Below are 23,774 nucleotides of genomic sequence, written 5' to 3'. Positions count from 1 at the left end.
TGGTAGTATTCGGCTCGACTCGGCTCGTTTACACCCCTACCAGTAAGGGTGGGTCTAAGTCCACAATGCCGACCCACCAATGAGGAGTATCTAGAAGATAATTGTCTTTGTGAAAATTTATCTTGGTCTGGTATGCGTTTGGTTATGAGTTATATCTGTATGATATGTTACATGATAGGGATAGTTTCCCTGATAGTGGTCCTTAGGACCTAGGGGTAGGTCAGTACCCGGATATGCCTGACTGTGTGCTTATATATTGCTATTGTATGCTAGTGGTAGGGATGGAATAATCCCCGGTTACCAGTTGAAAGATACCGACGACGACTACCGATTGAAAGATACCGATGGTATTATATGGTATGTGGTATGATGGGGGAACTCACTAAGCTTTGTGCTTACGGTTTTAGTTTTTGGTTTCAGGTACCTCTTCATCTAAGGGGAAGGAGTCGGCGGCGTAGCATGGCATCACACACACATTTGATTTTCCGCACGGTGTTTCTGGGATTGTACTCTGATATGTTAATTGCTTATGTTGTGGGTTTGAAACATGATACTTGATTTTATGAGATGACGTGTTAATTCAATATTTTCTAGTGAATGTTTTATGAACAATTTAATTAAAAATGAAATTTTTGGACTTAAATTTTGGGACGTTACAATATATATATATATATATATATATATATATATATATATATATATATATATATATATATATATATTTATACTTGAGATCTATGTTGTATGAAAGATTTAAACTTCGTTTTCATATCTGAACTGTATATGTATTTTATATCTACTAATATGTTGGGTAAAACATGGGTAGATGAAATAGTTGGTGTGTGATGAAATAAAATGATGAGAGGCCTCGGTGTTGACGATGATCCAGTCATCTAGCGGAGTATGGATGAAGTCCACAGACTTTTCTAGGAAGTCTAGTGGAACGCTAGCAGGATCGCAACCTGAAGGTGTTTGTGAACGATGTGTCCATCATTGTACTCCACCCCCCCCCCCCCATGGTTTCCTTACGGACCTATATGGCTGAGGAATCCCCTTAGCAGTAGTGTCCATCCCGATGAAATTCTTTAGGATAAGTCCCTTATAATAGATGCTTTAGGGACGTACAATGAGGATAACGGGAACAGGTAATCGGGTTGAATAATTGTTGAAAATAATAAACTTATTTATTATTGGTTGAAAACCTTATATGCTCACCAGGCTCTCTAGCCTGACCCACTCAGTTTCTGTATTATAGGTAATCGCAAGAGCATAGTTGGATGATCTGACAAGAGATTATGGATTTTAGGGCAGTAGAAAATAAATAGAATGTTGGAAGGCCTATATTGTTTTTTAGGCCAATTTTGTGGCCTAGGATGTTTTTGGGTTATGCTTTTGATCTGTATCGATGTTGACATCCCGAGTTTGTAATACAATGAAAATACATTTCTTTAAGGAAATGATTTGATAAATCTTTATCATATCTTGTTTTGGGAACAAATTCTGCAACACTTTTCTTTGAAAGATTACTCTGATTTTATTATAAAAGAATAAACGAAATCGGTCTTTTCTGGACGTGAAATTGGGGATGTCACATCAACACACCACATACATATAATATTTTGGAAGTAGATGTTATGGACTTCACTGAATCTATGAATCTAACTAGAAACCAAAACCTGGATTCTTAAAGGATTTGATACACAAAAATGAGCCAAAAACTAGATACCAAACATCTTATGCGATTTCATGTACAAAAAGATGACAAAATTAGATTGGGATGAAGGAGAAAGTGGAAAAGTGAATACCAAAAACCTAATTTTATGTGATTTGTTGCACAAACATCTCCATTGCTTCCTATTACTTGTATCGGATTCAAGAAAAATAGACAATTCCCAATTGATTCAACTTGTATATGTCTCAAAGCATCAACATACAAAAGAAAAATAGATAATGTCTCAAAGCATCAACCAAAAAGAAACTTAATCAACTGCAATCTCCATTAATGGTGCAAAAACTTGCAAGATATGTTCGACATGTATTTCTCAATGAGGCATTAATCTAGATAATTTAACTTTCACACAGGTTCAATCAAATTATTTCAACAAAATAACGAGCCATGAGGATAGAGAGACAACATAAGTAGGGACATTGGGGGAGAATTGTCTATGACATCAGAAGGAGGTGGTGAAGAGATATAGAAGATTGTTTACCACCATCGTCGGAAAGGACAACAGCCATCAGACGATGGAGGTGGTGGGATGAGTGAGGCAGAAAGTGGTGTCATCAACATGGATTTCATCAAACCCTTTGTTGTCTCACTCACTGATCTGCGTCTGGGATTCAACTCTGATAAAAAGCAGTGAAGGGTGGGATGTAGTTGCAAGTGAAGGTGCGACGAAGATGGATGGAGGAGGATGCGATAATGATGGTAAGGTGGGGGGCGTCATCGATAATGGAGGATGAGGGAAGGAACACAAGGATGGAGGTGGGTAGGTAACCAGTAGTAAGGGAAGAAGAACTTAGGTTAGAGCTTTTACTGATTATGTCCCTATATTTAGGTAGTGTTTGTTTTTTGTCTGCAGATCTATGTGGCCACTTTTGTCTGCGACACGCAGACCACGCGCAGACATTAGCCTTCGCAAACAATTTGTTTTCTTTAAGACTGCTAACCTAAAAATGTCCGCGCGCCCTCTTCTTGGCGCAGATGTGGACCAGAGTCTTCTAACATCTTCAGACATCTTCTAGCCTAAAATATATATATATATATATATATATATATATATATATATATATATATATATATATATATATATATATATATATATATATATATATTTTTTTTCAAGTTTTTTTAATTTATATTTTTTTCCAACTTTATTAATGATAAACAATTTGAAAAAAAAATTACAAAACTTCAAAAAAACGTTCGACGATACAAACATGATATTTTTGACAAATTTATAAATAAAAATTTATTACAATAATAGTCGTTGAAGTTGTTTATATAAATATGAAAAAAATTATAATACATTCTTATATTTTTTTGCTAAATTTTGTAAAACATTATTTAATACAGTATCGTCAAGTTCTCGAGAAAATATTTATGGTACGTTTATAATGGACTTAATTGAAAAAAATTCGAAGTTTATTTTCATCCATTTATGTATCAAATTCTTTGATCACTAATTATAATGTTTAGTTATAACTTTGCAACCAAATTGGTTGTTGTTTTTTTATCAAGTATATATGTTAATTCATATCATTTTTGTTTTTATTTTTATACAATAATACATAAAAGTTGATCTAGATTCGTTAATTATTTATAACAAAGTCATAAAAATATTAAAAAAACCACTTTGAAGTTTAAAAAAAATCAGTTTATTTAGATTTCAGTTTATTTTAATAGTCCGCAAATGTTAAAAAAAAAAAATACAGTCTTTTTTTTTTCAGACTACGGACGTTTGGTCCACCTCTTTTACTGCAGAGCTCTTTTACTGCAGAGGTCTACAGATGTGGTCCGCAGACTGCAGACATTTTGCCTCAGAAAAAACATTAGTGTTTTTATTGTTTTTGTCCCTATAGTTAGAGTGTTAACTGATTTATATTAAGGGTAAAATGGTCAATATATTCAAATATTACAGCTGTTAGATTTAATGGTGGAGGGACCAATAGTGTAATTTTTAGAAACCATGGGGATGAAGCCTGTCCATTTTTCAATGGTTGGACCAAAGCTGCGAATTTAAACAATCCACAGGGACCATTTCTGTAATTTACTTTTATAAAATTATTACCTTTCGAGATATTATTCCAATAATATAAAAATGATCGTATAAAATGATAAAATATAAACTAGAATCTCATAAAATCTGTTTTATAAAACAAGTTATGACTATCCCTTTTTAAAATTAACCAAAAAAGAAACTTGACCTAGCCACCAACTCTAATTGATTCATTCTAAAAACAAGACCTGCTCTAATTGATCCATTCTTTGAAACACGCCATAAAAAGCTGGAAGTGGGTTGGTTCCTTCCGATTTCTTTTGGACAGAATGTGAGGAAAAAGGAAAACACAACGAAATCATCAACAACAAGGACGTGTGTTCATTCACCCCTATTTCAACACTTCACAGATTTTGGGATTTTCCATAATTTTCAGATTTCAAAAATCTCACCAGTCATCAACAATGAAGTTCGGGAAAGAATTTGCTTCACAGATGATTCCAGAATGGCGAGAAGCATACATGAATTACAGCTACCTCAAAACTCTCCTAAAAGAGATCTTAATTTTCCGGCAGCGGCAGATCATGTATCCTTCGCCGGCAAAGGCGCCGGTGAAGGCGACGTCGTTGAAGAGAAAGGTGTCGCTTTTCAGAGCCTTCAGCGGATTAACTAGTCGTTATGGTAACATTAGTCCTCGAAAAGACGAAGAAGATGAAGTGATTCTAGTTAGTGCAATGCAAGTAGCAGACGAAGAACAAGGGGAAGAGTTCCGGAGTTACCAGACTACTTTTCTCCGGTCGGCGGAGGAAGGCGGCGAGTTTGAGCTGGTGTTTTTCCGACAACTTGATCTCGAATTCAATAGAGTGATTCAGTTTTATCGAGGGAAAGTCGAAGAGGTCGTGAAACAAGCTGAAGAGTTGAATATACAAATGGATGCTCTCATTGCTCTTCGAATCAAAGTCAATGATCCTCACGCCATCCCCCCCTTCATCAATGAAAAAACTACAGGTAGCTACCTTTTTTTCACCAATTTACGGAGGGTAAAATAGTAAATGTGTAAAGCTTCAATAACATTCGATGATTTTTTAAGGTGCGTATCCATTGGAGGTGATTCAAGAGATCAACACTAGTGGTGATGGGAATGAAGAAGAAGAAGAGGAAAAGAATAGATTGGATGATCGGAAGGGATACAAGATGGCTTCGTTGGAGGTTTTGAATCACATAAAAATCAACGCCACCGCAGAAACGCCGCGATCCACCGTAAGAAGTGTCTTTCACTTTGGGAGATCGGAGTTGCATTACAACAAAAAGGAACTTAAAGATGCACAAGAGAAGTTGAAGCTGGCTTTTATTGAGTTCCATGAAAAGCTTCGGTTTTTGAAGAGCTATTCGTAAGCACTAAGCACTTTAATTTTACTCAAAAATTGAATATACAGTCAATTGAAATTGAACTGAATTTTGATCTTGCTTTATAAACCAGCTTCCTGAATCAATTGGCTTTCTCGAAGATAATGAAGAAGTATGATAAGGTTAGGGATTCTTTCTCCTTATTTACGTCTTTTACACTAGATAAACAAAGTTTCAAATGGTAACATAAATCGTTGGTGCAGATTACATCAAGAAACGCATCGGATGCTTATTTAAAGATGGTTGATGAATCTTACTTAGGCCAATCTGATGAGGTATATATATGATGATATTACGATGTTTAAAAAATATTACGTTTTTTTTTTTCCAATATTTAACTGAAAATCACTTCAGGTTGTTAAGCTGATAGAGAGAGTGGAAGCCGCTTTCATAAAGCATTTCTGTAACGGGAATCGACATCAAGGAATGGACACGTTAAGGCCCAAAGCTAAACGAGAGAGGCATCGGATCACATTTTTTGTCGGTGAGTATCCCCGTTAGTTACACAGGCAGGCTGTGTGTACTGTGTCTGACATGCATTGGACTAGAACTGAGACTGACATCCACAGGACAAAACTTGCATTTTTTTTGTCCCACTCAAACAGGTGGGACAGGACTCGCTATCGATCTCTCATCTATGAAAAGACGTGAATGCCCTCTTCATCCTTAAAAACTAGCCTTAGAAAGATTTCTAGGGCTATTTTCAATGTTGCGGATCTTTTCATAGACGAGAGATCGATAGCGAGTCTTGTTCCGCCTGTTTGAGTAAGACAAAAAAAAAAAAAAAAAAAAAAAAAACAAGTTTTGTCCTGTTGACATCAGTATCAGTCCAATGCATGCTAAACGCAATACATTTCATTGTCATATGTAAAATTAATGATTTTTTCATTACATCTCATCTGAATATTTTTGTTGTGTAGGTTGTTTTTTTGGATGTTCATTAGCACTTGTTGTTGCGATCATTGCTCTTGTACATGCTAGAGATCTTCTTCAGCATAGAAGTCGAACTGCTTACATGAATACAATTTTTCCACTATACAGTTTGTTTGGATTTGTAGTTTTACATATATTGATGTATGCTGCGAATGTATACTATTGGACTCGTTATCGAGTAAATTACTCCTTCATATTCGGATTTAAGCAAGGGACAGAATTGGGATTTAAAGAAGTTCTGCTCTTAGGTTCTGGTCTCTCAGTAGTCACTCTTGCAGGAATATTATCAAATCTTGAAATGGATTTGGATGACAGAACTCAAAGTTACAAAGCTCTCACTGAATTACTTCCTCTTGGTTTAGTCATTGTAAGCAATTCCTCTTTTGCCCTTACTAATCTCTTAAGTAATTCCATTTTACCATAATCTATATTTAAATTTCAATCTTATTGTAAACGCTTTTTTTGCAGGTTTTCCTTTTGATAACAATCTGTCCATTTAATATCTTTTATCGTGCAAATCGTTTCTTCCTTTTAGTCTGTTTATGGCACTGCGTTTGTGCTCCTTTTTACGTGGTCACTCTCCCTGATTTCTTCTTGGCTGATCAGTTTACTAGTCAGGTAATAAGAGTAAATATAAATAATATTATACAATCAAGGAACTCAAAATTAATTGGATTTTTTTTTTTTTTTTTTTATGGTTTCAGGTTCAACTATTGAGGAGTTTGGAGTTCTACGTATGCTACTACGGTTGGGGAGATTACAAGAAGAGGGATGCATCTAAGTGCATTGACAGTGATATTTATAAAACTATCTATATAGTTGTTGCTGTTGTCCCATATTGGCTTCGTGTCCTACAGGTACATTGTCAAATTCAATCAGATCTGACTCAATCAGCAGCTATCAAACAAACGACACCTAATGATTCAATGTTAATAATCTTAACTATTGTTTGTATGAATGTGTAGTGTCTTAGAAGATTGTGTGAAGGGAAAGATTCGACACAAGCTTTGAATGCACTCAAATACTTCTCTATCATTGTAGCTGTTGTTGCAAGGACAATTCAAACTCAAATGATAGATACAGATGCAAGATATATGACAATAAAATATATTGCTTTAGCTACCTCGATATTTGCAACGATTTTTGCTACGTATTGGGATCTGGTGATGGATTGGGGTTTGCTATGTAGGAATTCTGAGAATCCATGGTTAAGAGATAAGCTTATTTTGCCTAAAAGATCTATCTACTTCATAGCAATGGTAATTAGTGATCTTCAACAAATAATACCCAATTTGTAGTTATCCTTTTAGAAACTGTTGGATCTTATCTTAATAAAAGCTAATTTTCAGGTATTAAATGTGTTATTGAGACTTGCTTGGATGCAAACTGTACTAGGGTTTCGTGAAGCTCCTTTCCTCCATAGAAATGCGCTAGTTGCAATAGTTGCAAGTTTGGAGATCATTCGTCGTGGTTTATGGAATTTCTTTAGGTTTGATTTCATTCATCATTTTCAATACGTTAAAATCAAAATCAGGAAAAAACACAATCTAACGTTGTATTTGTATTTGATTTAGGTTGGAGAATGAGCATTTGAACAATGTTGGGAAATTCCGAGCTGTCAAATCAGTGCCACTACCTTTTAGCCATGAGGACAGACAGAAGGATTTATAATTCGTTTTTGAACTACAATAGTGTGTTGTAAAGTATTACAAATTTTGTTTCTTCGTGTGCATATATACAAATTACACATTGTATTTTGATTTATCTTTTTACAAACCCTACAGAATAGGAATACTAAAACGAACACAACTTAATATACTTGTGTAAATTTTTATTTCTTATTCGAAACTCTACAATTTTGAATTGGAAAATCGAAAGTGGATATGAGGACTATGGCACATATACGATCAATGCTTATAATTGTTTCATTATTCGCAATTGTTATTTTTCGCTAATTTGAAGACATTAAATGAGACCGTGTGGTTCTCATATGGGGCACAATGGTATTTCAATTTACCTTCTGGTTCATTGAACACTTGATCACGATTACATAAAATTTATTCTCTTAAAAGCTAATCAAACTATTTATCTACTTCTTCATTGTGATACATATGATCAAGGTGTTAGAAATAAAGTATCGGTTGGTAGCAGAACATAGGTAAGATGTGTTCATCTTCTTCTACATTGTGTACTATCCCCATGATTTGAGAACACCAAGAAAGATATCTTTCTAACTAATAATAAACGATGTGTGTGTAGAAAAACAATAAAGTTGATAGAAATGGTGTTTGTTCTTGCACGCATAATGGTTCTTGATCCTCCTATGATTTTGATTAGCGACATACACAAACTATTTGAATTCCCACATAGGCAGACAATAATAATCGTTTCTTAGTCATGAACTCCTTGGAGTTTCTTACACATATTCATGAAATTGTCACAAGAAAAGTATGGGATGCATTTATTGTATTGTATTCCTAACGGCTCAATGTAGGAAAGGTTGAGGCAAATACTCTTTGTTGTACACTATACAACAAAATTGGGACGAAACTAAAATTCGAATTCATGTTCGTTTCAAATATAAAAAACACGATGTCGTATAGTTTTCTTTTTCAAAATTCGACACAATCTACCATTTGTTTGCCGTGTTTTTTGTGTTTGTCGTGTAATGTATGATTAATTAAATAAACTAATTGTTATTTTATGTTATCTTTGTCGTGTCGTGTCGTGTTTGTCATTTTTTTAATTGATTTGTTGTTATGTTATTTAAAAAACATGACATCGTGTTTGTGTTACATAAAACTTTGTTGTGTCGTTTCAGACAAAAACACGGCATGATTGTCTCTTTTTGTCACCCTTAAGAAAACACAAGAAAACACGGTGGAGAGGAAGATGTGAAATAAAATAATCATTTTTAGAAAATGCATTATTAAGAGGTGAGAGATGACTTTTATCCCCTTATGATTGTCTGTTTTGAGTTATAGAATAAAATCATTTGGTAGAAAATCTTTCATTCTAATAAATAAATAGTTTTAATCTGAAACGGCCATGTGTCACATTCTTGCCTAATGAACTTCCAAGATGTGTATAAAGAAGTTTTAAGAAATTTGTAAATAGTTTGTAAAATATTATTTTTTATTATTATTTGTAATAAACTTTATTGTTAATTTTTAATTGCAATTTGTTATATCTTTTCATATATATTTATTTTAACAACTTAATTTTTTGATTTGCCATATACCATTTTTAAATTACTTTATTTATTGTGGTTGTTTTATTTTTATTATCAGTTTAACATTTCATTATATAATATCATTATTTTTTTCGTTAATTCACAAATAAAAATTCTCTTGTATATCTTGAAAAAATAATTTCATATATTTATTTGACAACGATTATAATTTTACTTAAATAAAAAAAAAAACATAAATTTCTTAATTAATAAAGTTTTTAAAAATAATTGATTAATAGTTATGACATTTTACTATAAAAATTTATTTATTTTTGTAACCGTGGTTCTTACGGTTATAACCAAGTGTTACATACAACCTTGCATTAAGAGGTGAGAGAAATGATTTTTATCCCCTCATGTGTGAGGCACTGAGGCACGTCTTTATGACTAACTCCTTAAAACTAACGAAAACTGACGGAAGAACCATTGATACAACAAAATACAACCACTCTGACTTGGAGTGTAGGTTTGGAACTGATCATTTCTATAATAGTCTCTTTATTATTTTATATAAAATATAAAATTTAACCTTTCTTTCTGTAACATTTTAAGTTTTAACAATTTTTTTATTGTTATGCCCTCAAAAAATAATCATTTACCTTTTATGTTTTAACATATACTATTTATCAGTAACATATTTACATTACACAATAATATTGACATCATTTTCATTAAATTGTTATTGAAGTAAATAAATTAAAAGGTTTTTAGGGTTTAATGCATGTTTATTGTTTATGCAATAAGATTTTACTTTTTTATAAACTTTTTCTACAAAATGATTTCTAAGAGAAATATGTAACATTGTTTTATTCTATAACCAAAAATACACAACATTGTGACCAAAACCATTATCTCATAGCATGACACCAGTCTATTTTCATTCTTTTACCAATTTAAGCAACATTGCTTCTCCCCTTTCACCTATTTATAGAACAAAGTATAACTTCATTTCCCAATATATGTAGCTGTCACAAATTATAAAATCAAATTTCAATCACTTAAACATGTTACAAATAATGCATCCCATTTTTTGGTTCTAAAGTAGAACATAGTTACATATTTTTTTTCTAAAAAAAATCGTGTTACATAAATTAGAAAAAATGTAAAAGATCATTGCATTAACAAACATTTTTTACTTTTTTTTCTTATTTACCAAATCAAAACAAAACAACTAACACAAAAAAAGTACTATTTAAAAACTTAAAACTCCCTAACAAAAAAGAGACATACAAACACAAAAAAATATAGACATGTCCAAAATGTCATCACTCTTATTCAGCCGAATGGCCATCATCATAATCTTGTTCAATATTATCACAACCCGAAGAGTCAGAACGTGAATCTTCAGCAGTCACAGCACCCGTATCAATATCTTGGTTACCAAAAATAGAAGCAAACGATAGCGGATTTGAAGTTGAACTTTCCTTTTTAAGACCCTTTATTGTCTTAATAGCATCGACTGTACGTCTATAGACATCTGAAGTTTCTTCACCAAGTGCTAATGGTGTTGTGGTGGTGGTTGTTCTGCTTGTGGATTCGATTACTTCTGCTTCTAAAGGGAAGAGGAGTTCGAGATTTTCTTCACACTCGTGCACCAACCTTGTGAGAGGTTCTGTGGTGAAAAAGGGTTGGCGAAGAGCAAGTTGTGTAAAATGTACACGAAGTAGTCCACCCGTTCTTTTGTCGTATTTTTTTAGTATCTTGATAATACCTAAAAAATAAAAAGAAATAGAAATCTTATCGATATTTTGTAACGAGTTATTCTTCCAACAACCGCTGTCCTAGGAGTATTATGTGAGATGTAAATCAGGTACACAACAGTCTGTCTGGCAGATGCCCACAAGGAGTCCAATCCATACATGGGACGGATTGGACAAGTTTTCTAGGGCTATTTTTTATGATGAAGATGAGAAGGGCATTTACGTCTTTTGCATAGACGAGAGATCAATAGTAAGTCCTTGTCCCACCTTTTTGGGTTGGACAAAAAACTGCAGCTTTTGTCCAATTTACATCAGTCTTAGACCGAGTCTTAGTCCAATGTATGCCAAAAGCAGTACACTGTAAAAGGCCATCATGTTTTGTCCTGTGTAACAAGCAAACAGGCCGTCGGCCTGTTTGTTAGTCATGACAGGACAAAACAAAACAAGTTGTACTGTGTTTGGCTTGCATTGGACTAGGACTAGGATTTTGACTGATAAAAATGGGACAAAAGTTGCGGTCTTTTGTCCAATCCAAAAAAGTGGGACAAGGACTCGCTATTGATCTCTCATCTATGCAAAAGACGCAAATGCCCTTCTCATCCTCATTGAAAGAAAAATAAAAGCTCTAGTAAACTTGTTAAGTGTGGCAAACATAGTTAATATGTGTTGCTTACATTACAAGCAAGCACGAATCTCCAGATTAATTGGGAAAAATCTCTTGTAAATTTCTAGATTAAATAATAAGTTAAACGATGAGCAAGGTGTCATACCTGCAAAGTTTAAGGAGCTGTAGTTCTTGAGAAGCACCATTTCCCCATGAATCGTGACAAAGTCTTTACGTATTTCCATCATCTCATCACTGAATTCGCTTTCTGATGTAAACACTCCATCTTTGCAGCTTTTCTCCTTTACTAGCTCGATTCTTTGTTTTAACTCCTGATTGAATCACAAGTAAATTCAGCGATGCATTCCATACATGATAAGTATACAGATTCAAATTGCAATGGGGTTCTTCATAATTCAATCTATAATCTGAATTAACAAGTTAGTAGTGTGCAATGACAATCTCCTACCCAATATTTAACCTATTCGACAACTCTATACTCATTCAAACAGATCGTTCATGAAGATAATGATGTTGAATGTTAGTCAAAATAAAACAGAATTCAAAGAAATGGTCAATTGCCAGATGTAATCTGAAAGTCGGATAATAGGTATTGATTGAACATTGAAACTTGGAAGGATCAATTTCTACGTATGTTTGAACTGATATAGAAAAGTCAAAGGCCTAGCAATAGCAATAACTCGTGGAGACAAATATCACAATCTATCATAACTAACAAAACGAATAACCTGAAATCGGATGACGAATTCTTCCTCTTTATCAACATAGAAATCGTTGAACTTATCGAGTTCTTCATTGAGAATCCTGACAAACCAGTGTTGGATTTCCGCTAAGTGATGCGGCAGAGGTGGTAGATTGCGGTCGGCGTTAACTCCGGTAGGGTTTCGATATGGTTGAGGGTGGTCGTTGGCGTCATCGGCGGTGGGATTAGGAAGGTTTTTGAGAAGCTTTTTAAGGGGTTTGTAACACAAGTACTTGTCTTTCCATTCAGGTAGGGTTTGTTCGAGATGGATTCCGAATTCTTTACCGAATTTCATCGCCACATGAAGACGAAGATCGATTGTCTATCTGGGGTTTTGTTGAACAGGATTGAAATGGAATAGGGACGAGAATATTGAATATTCTATTGTTCTTGATTTTGGAAGATAAGAAGAGCATATAGAAGAAGATGACACTCTTTTGCGTTTTCTTTTGTCTTTTCACTTTTGCACCTTTATAATTCTTTATACCTCTTTTGCTTTGTTTTCACGTATGACTTTTTATTCTCTAGTCGCATAATAGGTTTAGATTGTTAATAGGTTAAAATCCATTTTGAAGAACCTATTCAATCTAATTATTTATTTGAGTTCGGATTTTTTCAATCGATTCAATCCAATTTAATATAAGCGATCAAACCGAACCAAACTGATTCAATTGAATGGATTGAATCCGTTTTATTGATTTGATATATTTAATTGGTTATCAAATGTCTAACTAATTTGTATTCCATTTCTATCCGATCTTCCTTAATAAATAAAAGTTTTTTTGTCATATGTCAATCTTTCATGAGTTTTGACACTTGTCATTTTATGTTATTTTTGAAGTAAATATTATCCATTTGTCAATTTTTTGTTTTTACAGTTTTTAAAATTAAAGTCATATACTTATATATATAAAGTATTAAATATCATATATATGATATTAAATTGCAATAAATACATTTATTCCATTCTTATTTTAAAAGTGTACATTAAAAAATATTTTCTATTTACACTTTAATTTAATGTTTAATTTTTTTTTAAATCAGCCCGTGTAATACACGGGTCTCACACCTAGTTAAACAACAAAAAATAGATACATAATTAAATTAGATAATAAGATTGGATGGATTAGATTGTTTTTTTAATTAAATAAATTGGATGATGATATTGGATATCAAATTGGATAATATTGGATCAATTTGGTTCGTTTATCTATTGAATATTTAGAATCATCAAATAAATAACCGATCCATTTCAACTGCATTTTGAAATTTCGAAACCGATCCAATTTAATTATGATTGGATATCTAGTATAGCCGGTGGTTTTGAATTAAATCGGTTAATTTATGCACACCCTTATAGGTTCTTATTTCTAAGGAATTTATTATAGTATTCTAGATCTAGATTTAGAATGAACACTTACTATTATTTCACTAGGTGTAACACCCGTGTGTTACACGGGTTTTGATCAAGGTTTAAACATTAAATATTTTTAAAGTATAATTTCAAATTAAATACAACTTAAATGATGAATACATAAGTATTTCAATCTATATACTAATAAAGATAACTATTGAAAGAAATGAATGTAAAATATTACAATGAACAATTCAATAAACGTACGTACAAACTCACTTATTTAGAAATATAAATTGTCAAAAGGGTAAATAGTAAAATTTTAATGCACATATATGACATATATAAAAAAGCAAAAAATGAAATTACGTGCCTTGGTTATGATATTAATTAATTGCTTTGAACTTATATTCATTTAAAATTGCGCAAATCATTCCTCCAAATCAATTCCCCAAAATTAATCCTCATAAATTAGGAATCAATTTTTTTAACTCTTAAAAAATTTCCTTATTTAAAAAATCCAGTGTGTAATTTTTCTAGACTATGTAAAAAGAAAACCTAAATTATAAAAAAATAACATGTGAACAAATGTCTAAAAAGATAACAAGTGACAAAAAGTTCTTTATTTATTAAGAAGGATTTGTATATATTTGTATATATGAAATTCAGTAAAAACATAATTGTTTAGGGAGCTTGATGACAGGTATAGATGTATCCACCGTAGAAAAAAAAATATTACTATATTTTGGGGAGCATGATGACAACTATAGGTGTATCCATAGTAAAATAAAACTTCTTTTACTAAGGTTTTTAATGGTGTATCAGTATCGAGTCAACAAACCAAAATGCTGATAATATATCTACTATCGTAAAGTTTTTATGCAAAACTTATTAATGAATCTTACAAAGCAAAGTTGCTAAGATTGAGATGTTTACATACGATAGTTTTTCAATTAGCTAGATTTTATATCGTAATATGGAATGGTGAATTAGGGATCGAAAGCACATGCCAAATTGAAATAGTTATTAAGTTATATAAGATTTATAACATTTGTGATAAACTTAAAAGTTAATACATAAACTTCAAATCTAACTATCCGATATAATCTTATATGACAAATGATGCATTGATATCATTTCCCCTTCTATAGTACAATCATTTATTTCTCATATAGCTCTTTTACCATAATGAAAGCAAAACACACTGCATAAATTTTTTTATCTTTATCAACAATAATAAAATCAGAGTGAAGGAATGAAAAACATCAAGATGTTGGGCTTTATGTGGCTTTGTTTGATAGGCGATGCCAAATTTCGAGCTCAATTGATGAATTTTTTATGCTTAATTACAAGCTACATGGCCAAATTATTAATTGGCAATATGTGAATTCATAATATGATGTGTGATTAGTTTTCATGTGCTAGAAGAGTTTATAGTTTTAAACACACGTAGGTTCTGTGTAGGACGTCTAATTTTAGATTATTTTGTTGGTTGCTGATTGATTTACTTGATGAAATATGAGTTTGTTTGCTAAATATGATTTTTATGTGATTATTTGCTAAAAGAGTTGCTTGTTTGTTGAAATCAGATTTTTAGGTGATGTTTTGCTAAAATCCAAGTTGTTTAAACGATGAATTATTTATCTTCAAAAGGACCATGCGTGTGATGATGGCGACAAGATGCGTTCAAGCACATGGTAGTACAATGGCTTACAATTAATAACATATTTATAAAATCAAATTGTTGAGCAATTAATATAAAATATAAAAAATCGTTTTCAAAAAAATCTGTTCCTGTGGTTATTATATTAATTAAATTTCTATGTAGTAAAATTGGTAGTTGTAGAAAAAATCTTTTTTTTCATAGTCCAAGACTGCTTATGTTTTACCTCTTCAAAAACCAAAACACTTTAATTTATAGTTTTAGGTTTGATTTCTGTTTTTCTAGCTTCACGTAAATTTAGTGGGACATAACACATTCATCGATCTAGCTAACTGATAAATAAAATAGGAGCACTCAACTCAAGAGTGTTCAACTACAAAAGTCTTCTACAACACACAATCATCATCAATATTCAAAAACAACATTTTAAAACAACAAAGATTTTCATAAAAAAAAAACAAACAATCACGCAGGTGAAACATGCCTATATGGCCTCCAAAGCTTGCAGGACATCCGCTTTCAGATCCTCAAAATCTTCAACCCCAAAACTGAAGCGAACCAAATTGTCCATTATTCCATATTTGGCCCTTTCTGCTTGACTCAGATCCCTGTTTCCAATCATTACACAACAAAACATCTTATAATGTGTTTCACATATACTACACTACAACCATGAAATAAGAGTCTATGATGTTCATTTGTGCAAAAAGACGTAAATGCCCTCCTCGTCCTCCTATATAAAATAGCCCTAGAAAACTTAACATTATGCCTAATAGGACAAAAAATTCACCTGAAAAGTCGTAAATACCCTTTTCATCCTCTATTATCTAAACATTTGTCTAGTAGTGGAACAATCATGGCCTAATAGGACAAAAAATCAATAATTTTTCCCACCCAAAAAAGTAGGTTGCTAAAAAGCTTGCTAGTCCCATGTAACACTCATGGCTTAAGAGAACAAAAAACTCTATTCATTTTCCCACCAAAAAAAGTGAAAAAGTGGGATCTTTCATCTGTGCAAAAGACATAAATACCCTCCACCTTCCCTATCATCGAAAATAGTCATAAAAAGCTTGATAGTAACACTCATGGTTTAAAAGAAGAAAAAAAACTCAATTTATTTTCATCAGTGCAAAAAGACGTAAATGCCCTCTATCATCGAAAATAGCCCTAGAATGGAAAGAGGAAAGTTACCAGTAGGACATAATGGCTGGTTGATCGACAATGCTTTCACAGCCACCAAAAGAGGGTGCAATGTATGGGATGTTTAAAGCATCAACAAACTTAATGGTGGTTGTGATATCTCCATCCACCTCAAAACTAACAACACCACCAAAACCAATCATCTGTTTTTTGGCAGTATCATGCTCCGGATGACTTTTCAACCCTGGATAATACACATGTTTCACCTGTAAAATTTTCACCATAACTTTTCTCAGTGTCACATTCTTAAAAATCACACATACAGTTCATCAAATACTTTTAAGCATCATTTATCCAAACAGCACTTCATCAATAAAATAATTTTTTTTAAAAAAAAAAAAAAAAAAAAGGTACCTTAGGATGTGCCTCTAAAATTTCGGCCATCCTTTGCGCAGTGGAATTCTGTTGCTTTATACGTAGATGCAGCGTTTTCATGCCTCGAATGATTAAGTATGCAGCATTCTGCCATTAAAATAAATATTTAATTATTAAAATAAAAAAACTATGACACCCTTGTTATATATATCAAGCATGTTAAAAAACAGCTCATAAGCTACTTACAGGATTCAGAGCACCACCTAAAACATGATGCAAGTTACGAACTTGAGAAATTATTTCAGTAGTACCACTAATACAACCAGCAAGAACCTAAAAAAAAGTCAAAGATAGTCAATATCTGTTTAAAAAAAAAGATTATTAGCAAAAAAAAAAGAGATTCTTGGTTTTTTGCTTACATCATTGTGTCCACCAATGTATTTGGTTGCAGAGTGTAGAACAATATCTGCACCAAGGGCAAGAGCCTTTTGATTGAGAGGTGTTGCAAATGTTCCATCAATGCAAACAATTGCTCCTTTTGCATGACACATCTTTGAAACTAACTCAATGTCAACACATCTTAGGAATGGATTTGTGGGTGATTCTGTGAAGTAAAGACTAACCTGTGGTATAAATTATAAATTAGTTTATATATAAATTCTCTTTTATAACTCTGTTGTTGAAATAAAAAGGATCTATGGATAATAGATGGCAAAATCGACAAGTTTTAGGGTCAATTCTTCTGGATCAGATCACAGAAGGAATCTTTTTTTTGCAAATTTAGTTCTTTTTAAAGGATTTTGTAACATGTTTGGTGCTTTCCATAGGTAAAAATGACTACTTTTCACCTTAAGGTTTTTTAACTTAACATATTTTTATCACAACTAGGGAGCAAAGTAGTCATTTTACATGAGATATGGACCAAAAGTGTTGTGAAAACCTTGAGTATGGACCAAATTTGTAAAAAAGATTCTATTTTGGAAAAGATTCGAAAAATAAAAATAAACAGAGGGATAAAAAATGTTATGAAAACCTTGAGTAAGGACCAAATTTGCAAAAAATATTCTTTTTTGGAAAAGATTTGAAAAATAATAATAAACACAGGGATCAAAAGTGTTATGAAAGCCTTGAGTAAGGACCAAATTTGCAAAAAGATTCTATTTTGGAAAAGATTCGAAAAATAATAAACACAGGGATCAAAAGTGTTATGAAAACCTTGAGTAAGGACCAAATTTGCAAAAAAGATTATTTTTTGGAAAAGATCCCAAAAATAAAAATAAACACAGGGACCAAAAATGTAATATAGTCTTTTATAGTTAACCCATTTGACCTGTTACTCTGTTAGAGATCACATATACCCAAACCGACCAATTTCATAGTAAATAGATTAAAAATACAGGGACCAAAAATGTAATTTAGATTTCTATACTACTCACTTTGTGGTTGTCTAATGCAGCTTCAAGGCCTGCATAATCTGCAGGATCAAGAACTGTTGCCTACATAATGAAACAACAAGAGCATTCATATCAAATATAATAATTCTCCACCATGTGGGTTAGAAGGGCATTTACGTCTTTTGTAAAAATGGGATGATAAAAAGTTGCAAACTTTCTCCCATCCACATAAATCTCAGTCTTTTTTTCAGTATAAATAAAAGAGAAAAAACATGTATCAAAAACAATACCGTGATTCCCATTTTGGGAAGAAATGTCTCAATGAAAATCCTTGTTTTCCTGTAGCAATCAGTGGTGGTGATTATGTGTCCACCAGCTGGAACTAGGGCTAACATCATCACAGTGCTAGCACACATCCCGGAGGCAAGTATCAGAGTTGACTCAGCTCCCTCAAGCGCACTGTTTTTTTTTTCAAAATACATGTGCTTTTATTGAGTTATACTATACAAGACGCAAATGGAAAAGTAAGTAGAAAGCAGAGGACATTACCTTATCTTTTCTTCAGCAACCACAGTAGTAGGATTTCCATATCTCCCATACTCAAAGCTAACGTGTCTTTTTTCCTGTTTCATGATTGAAGATTCAGAAGATTTAAGTTACAGAAATGATCTAAAGATGGAAGATTTAAAAGATTCAGAAACTGAATATTGCAACTTATTAATAATCCAAAGATTGAACTCAAAAAAACTTGTTTGAGATGTACCCGATGCAAAGAAAAGAATGATTGATACCTTGAAATCAATGAGTTCAGCAGTTTTTTTAAAGAAGTAGGCAGATGTATTGACCACAGGTGTAGTTATTGCATCAGTAACAATGCCGCGACCCAATCTTTCACCTAGCAAAAGCATTAGCATATTAAATGCAAAATTGACAACTTTTCATCATTTACACAAACATCAAATTCGAGAAGCTAATAGGGTAAACGCAGACTGCAGTTGAATTAGAAAGTAAATGTTGGAGATTTGGAATACTGATCATAGCACATTCTTCCAGATCTTGAACAAATGGATATTTGGAAACCAAGATCCAATCATTGGTGTTCAGAATCCAGGAAAATATGCAACTTTATCGAATCATGGTAATGAACAAATCTATGTGTAACACTCCAGGAATATTAGAGTATCGAGAGAGAGAGAGAGAGAGAGAATACCAGCATGAATTGCAACGCTATCATCGGATTTCAAAAACGAAGGCTTATGAAAACTTTCCAAAGCCTGAAACTGTACAAAAGGGCTACCATTACAAGAACCTATATCCATATCATTATTATCAACAACATCTTCACCCACGACGAATGGAGTGGAGACGGCGGAGGAGGCGGCGGCGTCGACGGCCTTAGCCCCCGCCGCCGAAGAAGGAGGCTGGTTGTTAGACCATGAAGCGGCAACAATCTGAGCAACGCCGATGTTGCTACAGTTCCTCCGAGCCTTATTGCTGAGCTGCCTAACAAAGTTGGGTGGGAACCTCAGAATCAATGAAGACATACCAAACGTTCCTTTACCGGACGCCCCACCTAGCTTGGAAGAGAACCGTGCGCCATCGATGCGAGGGATACCGCCGGAGAAACTGGCATCCGTTCGGCATTCAAAAGAAAGGGAAACCCTAGAAGCAGAGGTTGACATAGCCATTTTTGAGCAAAATCGTAAGGTCAAAATAGAATCAGCCGTCTTGTTTGAACAAGAGAGCAAGAAAGAGAGATTTGAAATCAAATCTCAGGCGACGATCTGAAATTTTGCGGAGGCTTCGGTGGTTGTTACTTTATAGGCCAACAAGGACAGATTCGATGGATCGACAACGAAAGGGGCTTTTCTCGGTGACAAGGCTGTGAGGCTGTTGGGGGTATTTTTGTCCTTTTAAAAAAACAGTAGCCGCATAAATTATAAACATGATATTGTTTTGTATACCAACCATTCCCTTTTTTTTAAAATGATTAATCTTAACAAAGCGAAATCGAATGATTACGGTGTGTTAGTCGGCACTACCCATCGGCATTGCCTAGGTGGCTCGGCACATAGGTATGTCGAGCTCAACAAACGAATTTGGCATCAGTTCAAAATTTAATCATTTTTCGAACCTTTAATATTGATCTTACTTATCTTAAATCTTTAACATTTAATTTATTTTACCAATTTACCTCTCTCGGTTTTATCTTGCAAAATGTCTTCCTCAAACGTTACAACCGTATTTGTCAAGATGGTGTTTCGGTGTTCATGTAAACACTCCTTATTTAAAAAAAATGTTTTGATACATAATAAGGATTATTAAAACTCCTTTTTGTTTATCCTTTCAAAAAGAGTTTTCAAGAAGTAACAAATTGTGATTTTTTTAAATGTCTTATAATTTATTAGGATTAAAAAAAAATTTAAAAATAATTAAGTCAAACATATTTTTAACTTAGTGACTTTTGCCATTAAAAAACTAATCCAAACAGTTTTTTAAAAACTCATTTTCTCACCTTTATAAGTCAATAAGTTTTCTTTGACAAAAGTTATTTTCAACTTCAAAATAAACAACCAAACACCTTCTTTGGGAGAATGATAGAAGAGGTGGCTTGGTCCATGCATGGATTGATGTATCGGAGGACCTGATGGTCGCCATCAATGAAAGTGAGTTATCTTTTTGGAGTAAAATCATCGAACGTTTCATCAATGAAATGAATCAATATCACTACCGAACGAAATATCAAATCTACACAAATCGGAGGAACGTGAATAAAGTGGTAATAGAGTTTAACTCTCTGTTTAATAAAGTGAAACACAATTAACCAAATGGTGAAAACGATGCAATGGTTTTAAATACTACTCTTTGAATTTTCTATCAAGAAAACAAGAAAGTTTTCCTCTATGTAGACTTTTAGAGAATTCACATAGGATGGGTTGATTTATATATGGTCGCTTGTCCTTTGTATCTTTAATCTTGGTTTGTTGTAACGACCAAAAATTTCAACCAATTTAAAATTTTCGAAAACAACTTGATTCCGTTAAAGTTATTACAAAAAGGTTTTCATTACAGATTATTTTAAGTATTCCCAGAATCTCATCACATCATAAACACGAGGAGCGGTACGATCACGTCTTCGCCTTGCCACGGTCTCCTGAAGAACCTGAAAAACATAAAACCACAACTGTAAGCCCGAAAGCTTAGTGAGATATCCCCAAAATACCAACCACATATACCATACACGCATAACATGCCATAACATATCCGATCACAGAACAGCCATGCACTTCGGGTCTACTGTGGGACTGGTCCGCCGCACCGGCCAACAGTCCACCTGGTCCACCCTCTGAGTCTAGCCATAAACCTCGAGTCTGCAGTGTGATTGGTCCGCCCTCACCGGGCCTTCAATCCACCTGGTCCACTCTCCGAATCTATCTACATACAACGAGTCTGCAGTGTGATTGGTCCGCCCGTACCGGGCCTTCAATCCACCTGGTCCACTTTCTGAGTCTACAGTATGACTGGTCCGCCCGCACCGGGCCTTCAGTCGGCCTGGTCCACTCTTCGAGCCTCGGCACGTCTGGACCGCCCTCTTGGGGCCTACAGCCTATCCGGACCGCTCGCTGGGCCTTCGGGACAACCGGTCCGCCCTGGGTATCTTGGCCTACAGCACAAAGCAGGACCCGCCTTAACCCAACTCCAGTCCAAACAACCATGTGCACATAAACATACAAACATATAATAATTCACAGTCAACAAGCCGATCAAACAGATCACATAGCATATCACCATCCTAACCAGGATACCGACCTAACCGGTCACTAGCATAGCATCACCCTACATCTCAGGATACCGATCTCAACCAAGTCTCTAACATATATCATCCTAGCTACCAGGATGCAACATATCAAAGCAATAACATACAACAAATACCTGGATCTCAATCTGATAAAGGGCCGGCCTTGGTGCCTTAGACCCTGTTGATATAGTGAGGATAACTCACCTCGAAACTGCCGGCTGAAAGGATAAGATCCCGCTACTCCAAACTCCGACACGAACTCCTCCACTGAACAACAACAAAGCACTGAACTCATTTAAATACCCACAATTACCAAAATACCCCTGGAAGACAACTGGTCAACCCTCGGTCAAAGTCAACCCCTGACTGAATCTACTCGCCGAGTCAACCCGATGACTCGCCGAGTCCCCATGCTCAGAACTTCCCTCAATCCGCGACCTAACTCGCCGAGTCACTCCGAGACTCGCCGAGTCCAACAACTCTGAGTCCACTCGCCCACAACTCACCGAGTCATCCCTTGACTCGCCGATTCTCGACTCAACCAGAAAATATTGGGACTCTTCGACAAGACTTGCCGAGTCCAAGAACAAACTCGCCGAGTCTAAGGCTATCTTCAACCTACTCGCCGAGTCGTTCATACAACTCGCCGAGTTCCAAGCCATCTTCATCCAACTCGCCGAGTTGTTCTTCCAACTCGTCGAGTTCCAGCTCATCTTCAAGCAACTCGTCGAGTCTACCCATGTGATTCGCCGAGTACCACCGGTCTGAATCCATACAGAAGCACTCCAGGCCATGCAATTGATCCAAAACATAGATCTAGCCTCCTACAACCCATCCATCACGTAAAGTGGCAAACTTTACGTGAATCCAAAGAGATCTATGCATTTTCACTCTAGGGTTTGGGTTTGGGACAAGATGGCTCCATCAACCACTCACAAACAGGGACTTTCCAGCACTCTAGACCTTCTCCCTTCCAGATCTGAGGTAGCAACCTCAGATCTAACCTCCAAATCCCAAAACATCCCAAGATAAGCTCCCCACAAACCCCAAAATGATGAATCCATAAGAGTAACAGCCCAAGGACGAGATATTACCTCAAAAGAACGCCCCAACTGTAATGGAACTCGAATCCAAGCAAAGCCCCTTGCTCCAAGCCTCCTACCCTTCAAGATTTCCTCAACAATTACTTCTCCAAGCTTCCAAATGCAATATGATCACTCACACACGAAGGCTAAGAGTTTCTGGACTTGAGGATGAGTAAAGAGGCTGAGGGATGGATGTTATGTTCTTTATATAGGGCTCAACCCCGAGAATTAGGGTTTTCTCCACTCAGCGCCTACTCGTCGAGTCTATCCTCGGACACGCCGAGTCGGCCACTTAACACGCGACCAAATCGCGACTCTACTCGCCGAGTACCACCCATGGACTTGCCGAGTTCCCTTGATCATTTACTCTTTTAGCCCTTCAACTCTACCCTTGATATTTCGGGATGTTACATTTGTATTGCCAAAAATATTGTTTTTTAGTGGAATACTAGAAGTATCCCATGTACATATGTGATCTTAGTTACCCATATGTGGTCTAGTATGATGGTGGCTAGTATATCTAGTTTTGAATACAGCCAAAAATTATGTAGTTGTGTTATGTGCTAACTATGCATAAACCCAAAGTCCATGTAATTTATAGGAGTT

The 23,774-nt window shown here is 34.5% G+C and overlaps 3 protein-coding genes across 3 annotated transcripts; 1 reads left to right on the top strand and 2 right to left on the bottom strand.

Moving 5' to 3' along the window:
- The first annotated feature begins 3,912 nt into the window (after positions 1–3,912).
- Positions 3,913–7,877, top strand: LOC145097649 (phosphate transporter PHO1 homolog 3-like). Its single transcript, XM_079035263.1, has 11 exons — positions 3,913–4,727; positions 4,810–5,110; positions 5,200–5,248; positions 5,330–5,401; positions 5,481–5,610; positions 6,047–6,426; positions 6,528–6,677; positions 6,764–6,916; positions 7,025–7,318; positions 7,409–7,548; positions 7,634–7,877. Exons 1-11 carry the CDS (start codon positions 4,184–4,186, stop codon positions 7,728–7,730), a joined length of 2,310 nt encoding a protein of 769 aa, XP_078891389.1. The 5' UTR covers positions 3,913–4,183; the 3' UTR covers positions 7,731–7,877.
- A 2,515-nt stretch (positions 7,878–10,392) lies between these two features.
- On the bottom strand, positions 10,393–12,828 carry SPX4 (SPX domain-containing protein 4). Its single transcript, XM_079035262.1, has 3 exons — positions 12,345–12,828; positions 11,762–11,927; positions 10,393–11,002 (listed from the first exon to the last, which is right to left on the bottom strand). The coding sequence occupies exons 1-3, from the start codon at positions 12,651–12,653 to the stop codon at positions 10,563–10,565; spliced, it is 915 nt and encodes a 304-aa protein (XP_078891388.1). The 5' UTR covers positions 12,654–12,828; the 3' UTR covers positions 10,393–10,562.
- Positions 12,829–15,690: 2,862 nt separating this feature from the next.
- MTO1 (Pyridoxal phosphate (PLP)-dependent transferases superfamily protein) lies at positions 15,691–20,086 on the bottom strand. Its single transcript, XM_079035261.1, has 10 exons — positions 19,495–20,086; positions 19,076–19,179; positions 18,834–18,907; positions 18,575–18,743; positions 18,327–18,386; positions 17,310–17,513; positions 17,137–17,223; positions 16,930–17,037; positions 16,567–16,781; positions 15,691–15,983 (listed from the first exon to the last, which is right to left on the bottom strand). Exons 1-10 carry the CDS (start codon positions 19,970–19,972, stop codon positions 15,860–15,862), a joined length of 1,623 nt encoding a protein of 540 aa, XP_078891387.1. The 5' UTR covers positions 19,973–20,086; the 3' UTR covers positions 15,691–15,859.
- Between the last annotated feature and the right edge of the window lie 3,688 nt (positions 20,087–23,774).

This window comes from Lactuca serriola, chromosome 4, assembly GCF_051521515.1.
Source record: "Lactuca serriola cultivar US96UC23 chromosome 4, Lser_US96UC23_V15, whole genome shotgun sequence".
NCBI classification, from domain to species: Eukaryota; Viridiplantae; Streptophyta; class Magnoliopsida; order Asterales; family Asteraceae; genus Lactuca; species Lactuca serriola.
This window is presented reverse-complemented; position numbering and strand designations above follow the sequence as displayed.

Coding starts and splice junctions, on each gene's coding strand:
- LOC145097649 (XM_079035263.1), top strand. CDS start 4,184: ATGAAGTTCGGGAAAGAATTTGCTTCACAGATGATTCCAGAATGGCGA. Junction 5,111..5,199: donor CGGTTTTTGAAGAGCTATTC/GTAAGCACTAAG, acceptor TTTATAAACCAG/CTTCCTGAATCAATTGGCTT. Junction 6,678..6,763: donor CTGATCAGTTTACTAGTCAG/GTAATAAGAGTA, acceptor TTATGGTTTCAG/GTTCAACTATTGAGGAGTTT.
- MTO1 (XM_079035261.1), bottom strand. CDS start 19,972: ATGGCTATGTCAACCTCTGCTTCTAGGGTTTCCCTTTCTTTTGAATGC. Junction 18,908..19,075: donor CTGAACTCATTGATTTCAAG/GTATCAATCATT, acceptor ATCATGAAACAG/GAAAAAAGACACGTTAGCTT. Junction 18,387..18,574: donor TTCCCAAAATGGGAATCACG/GTATTGTTTTTG, acceptor TTCATTATGTAG/GCAACAGTTCTTGATCCTGC.
- SPX4 (XM_079035262.1), bottom strand. CDS start 12,653: ATGAAATTCGGTAAAGAATTCGGAATCCATCTCGAACAAACCCTACCT. Junction 11,928..12,344: donor AATTCGTCATCCGATTTCAG/GTTATTCGTTTT, acceptor TGATTCAATCAG/GAGTTAAAACAAAGAATCGA. Junction 11,003..11,761: donor CAGCTCCTTAAACTTTGCAG/GTATGACACCTT, acceptor TTTATTTTTTAG/GTATTATCAAGATACTAAAA.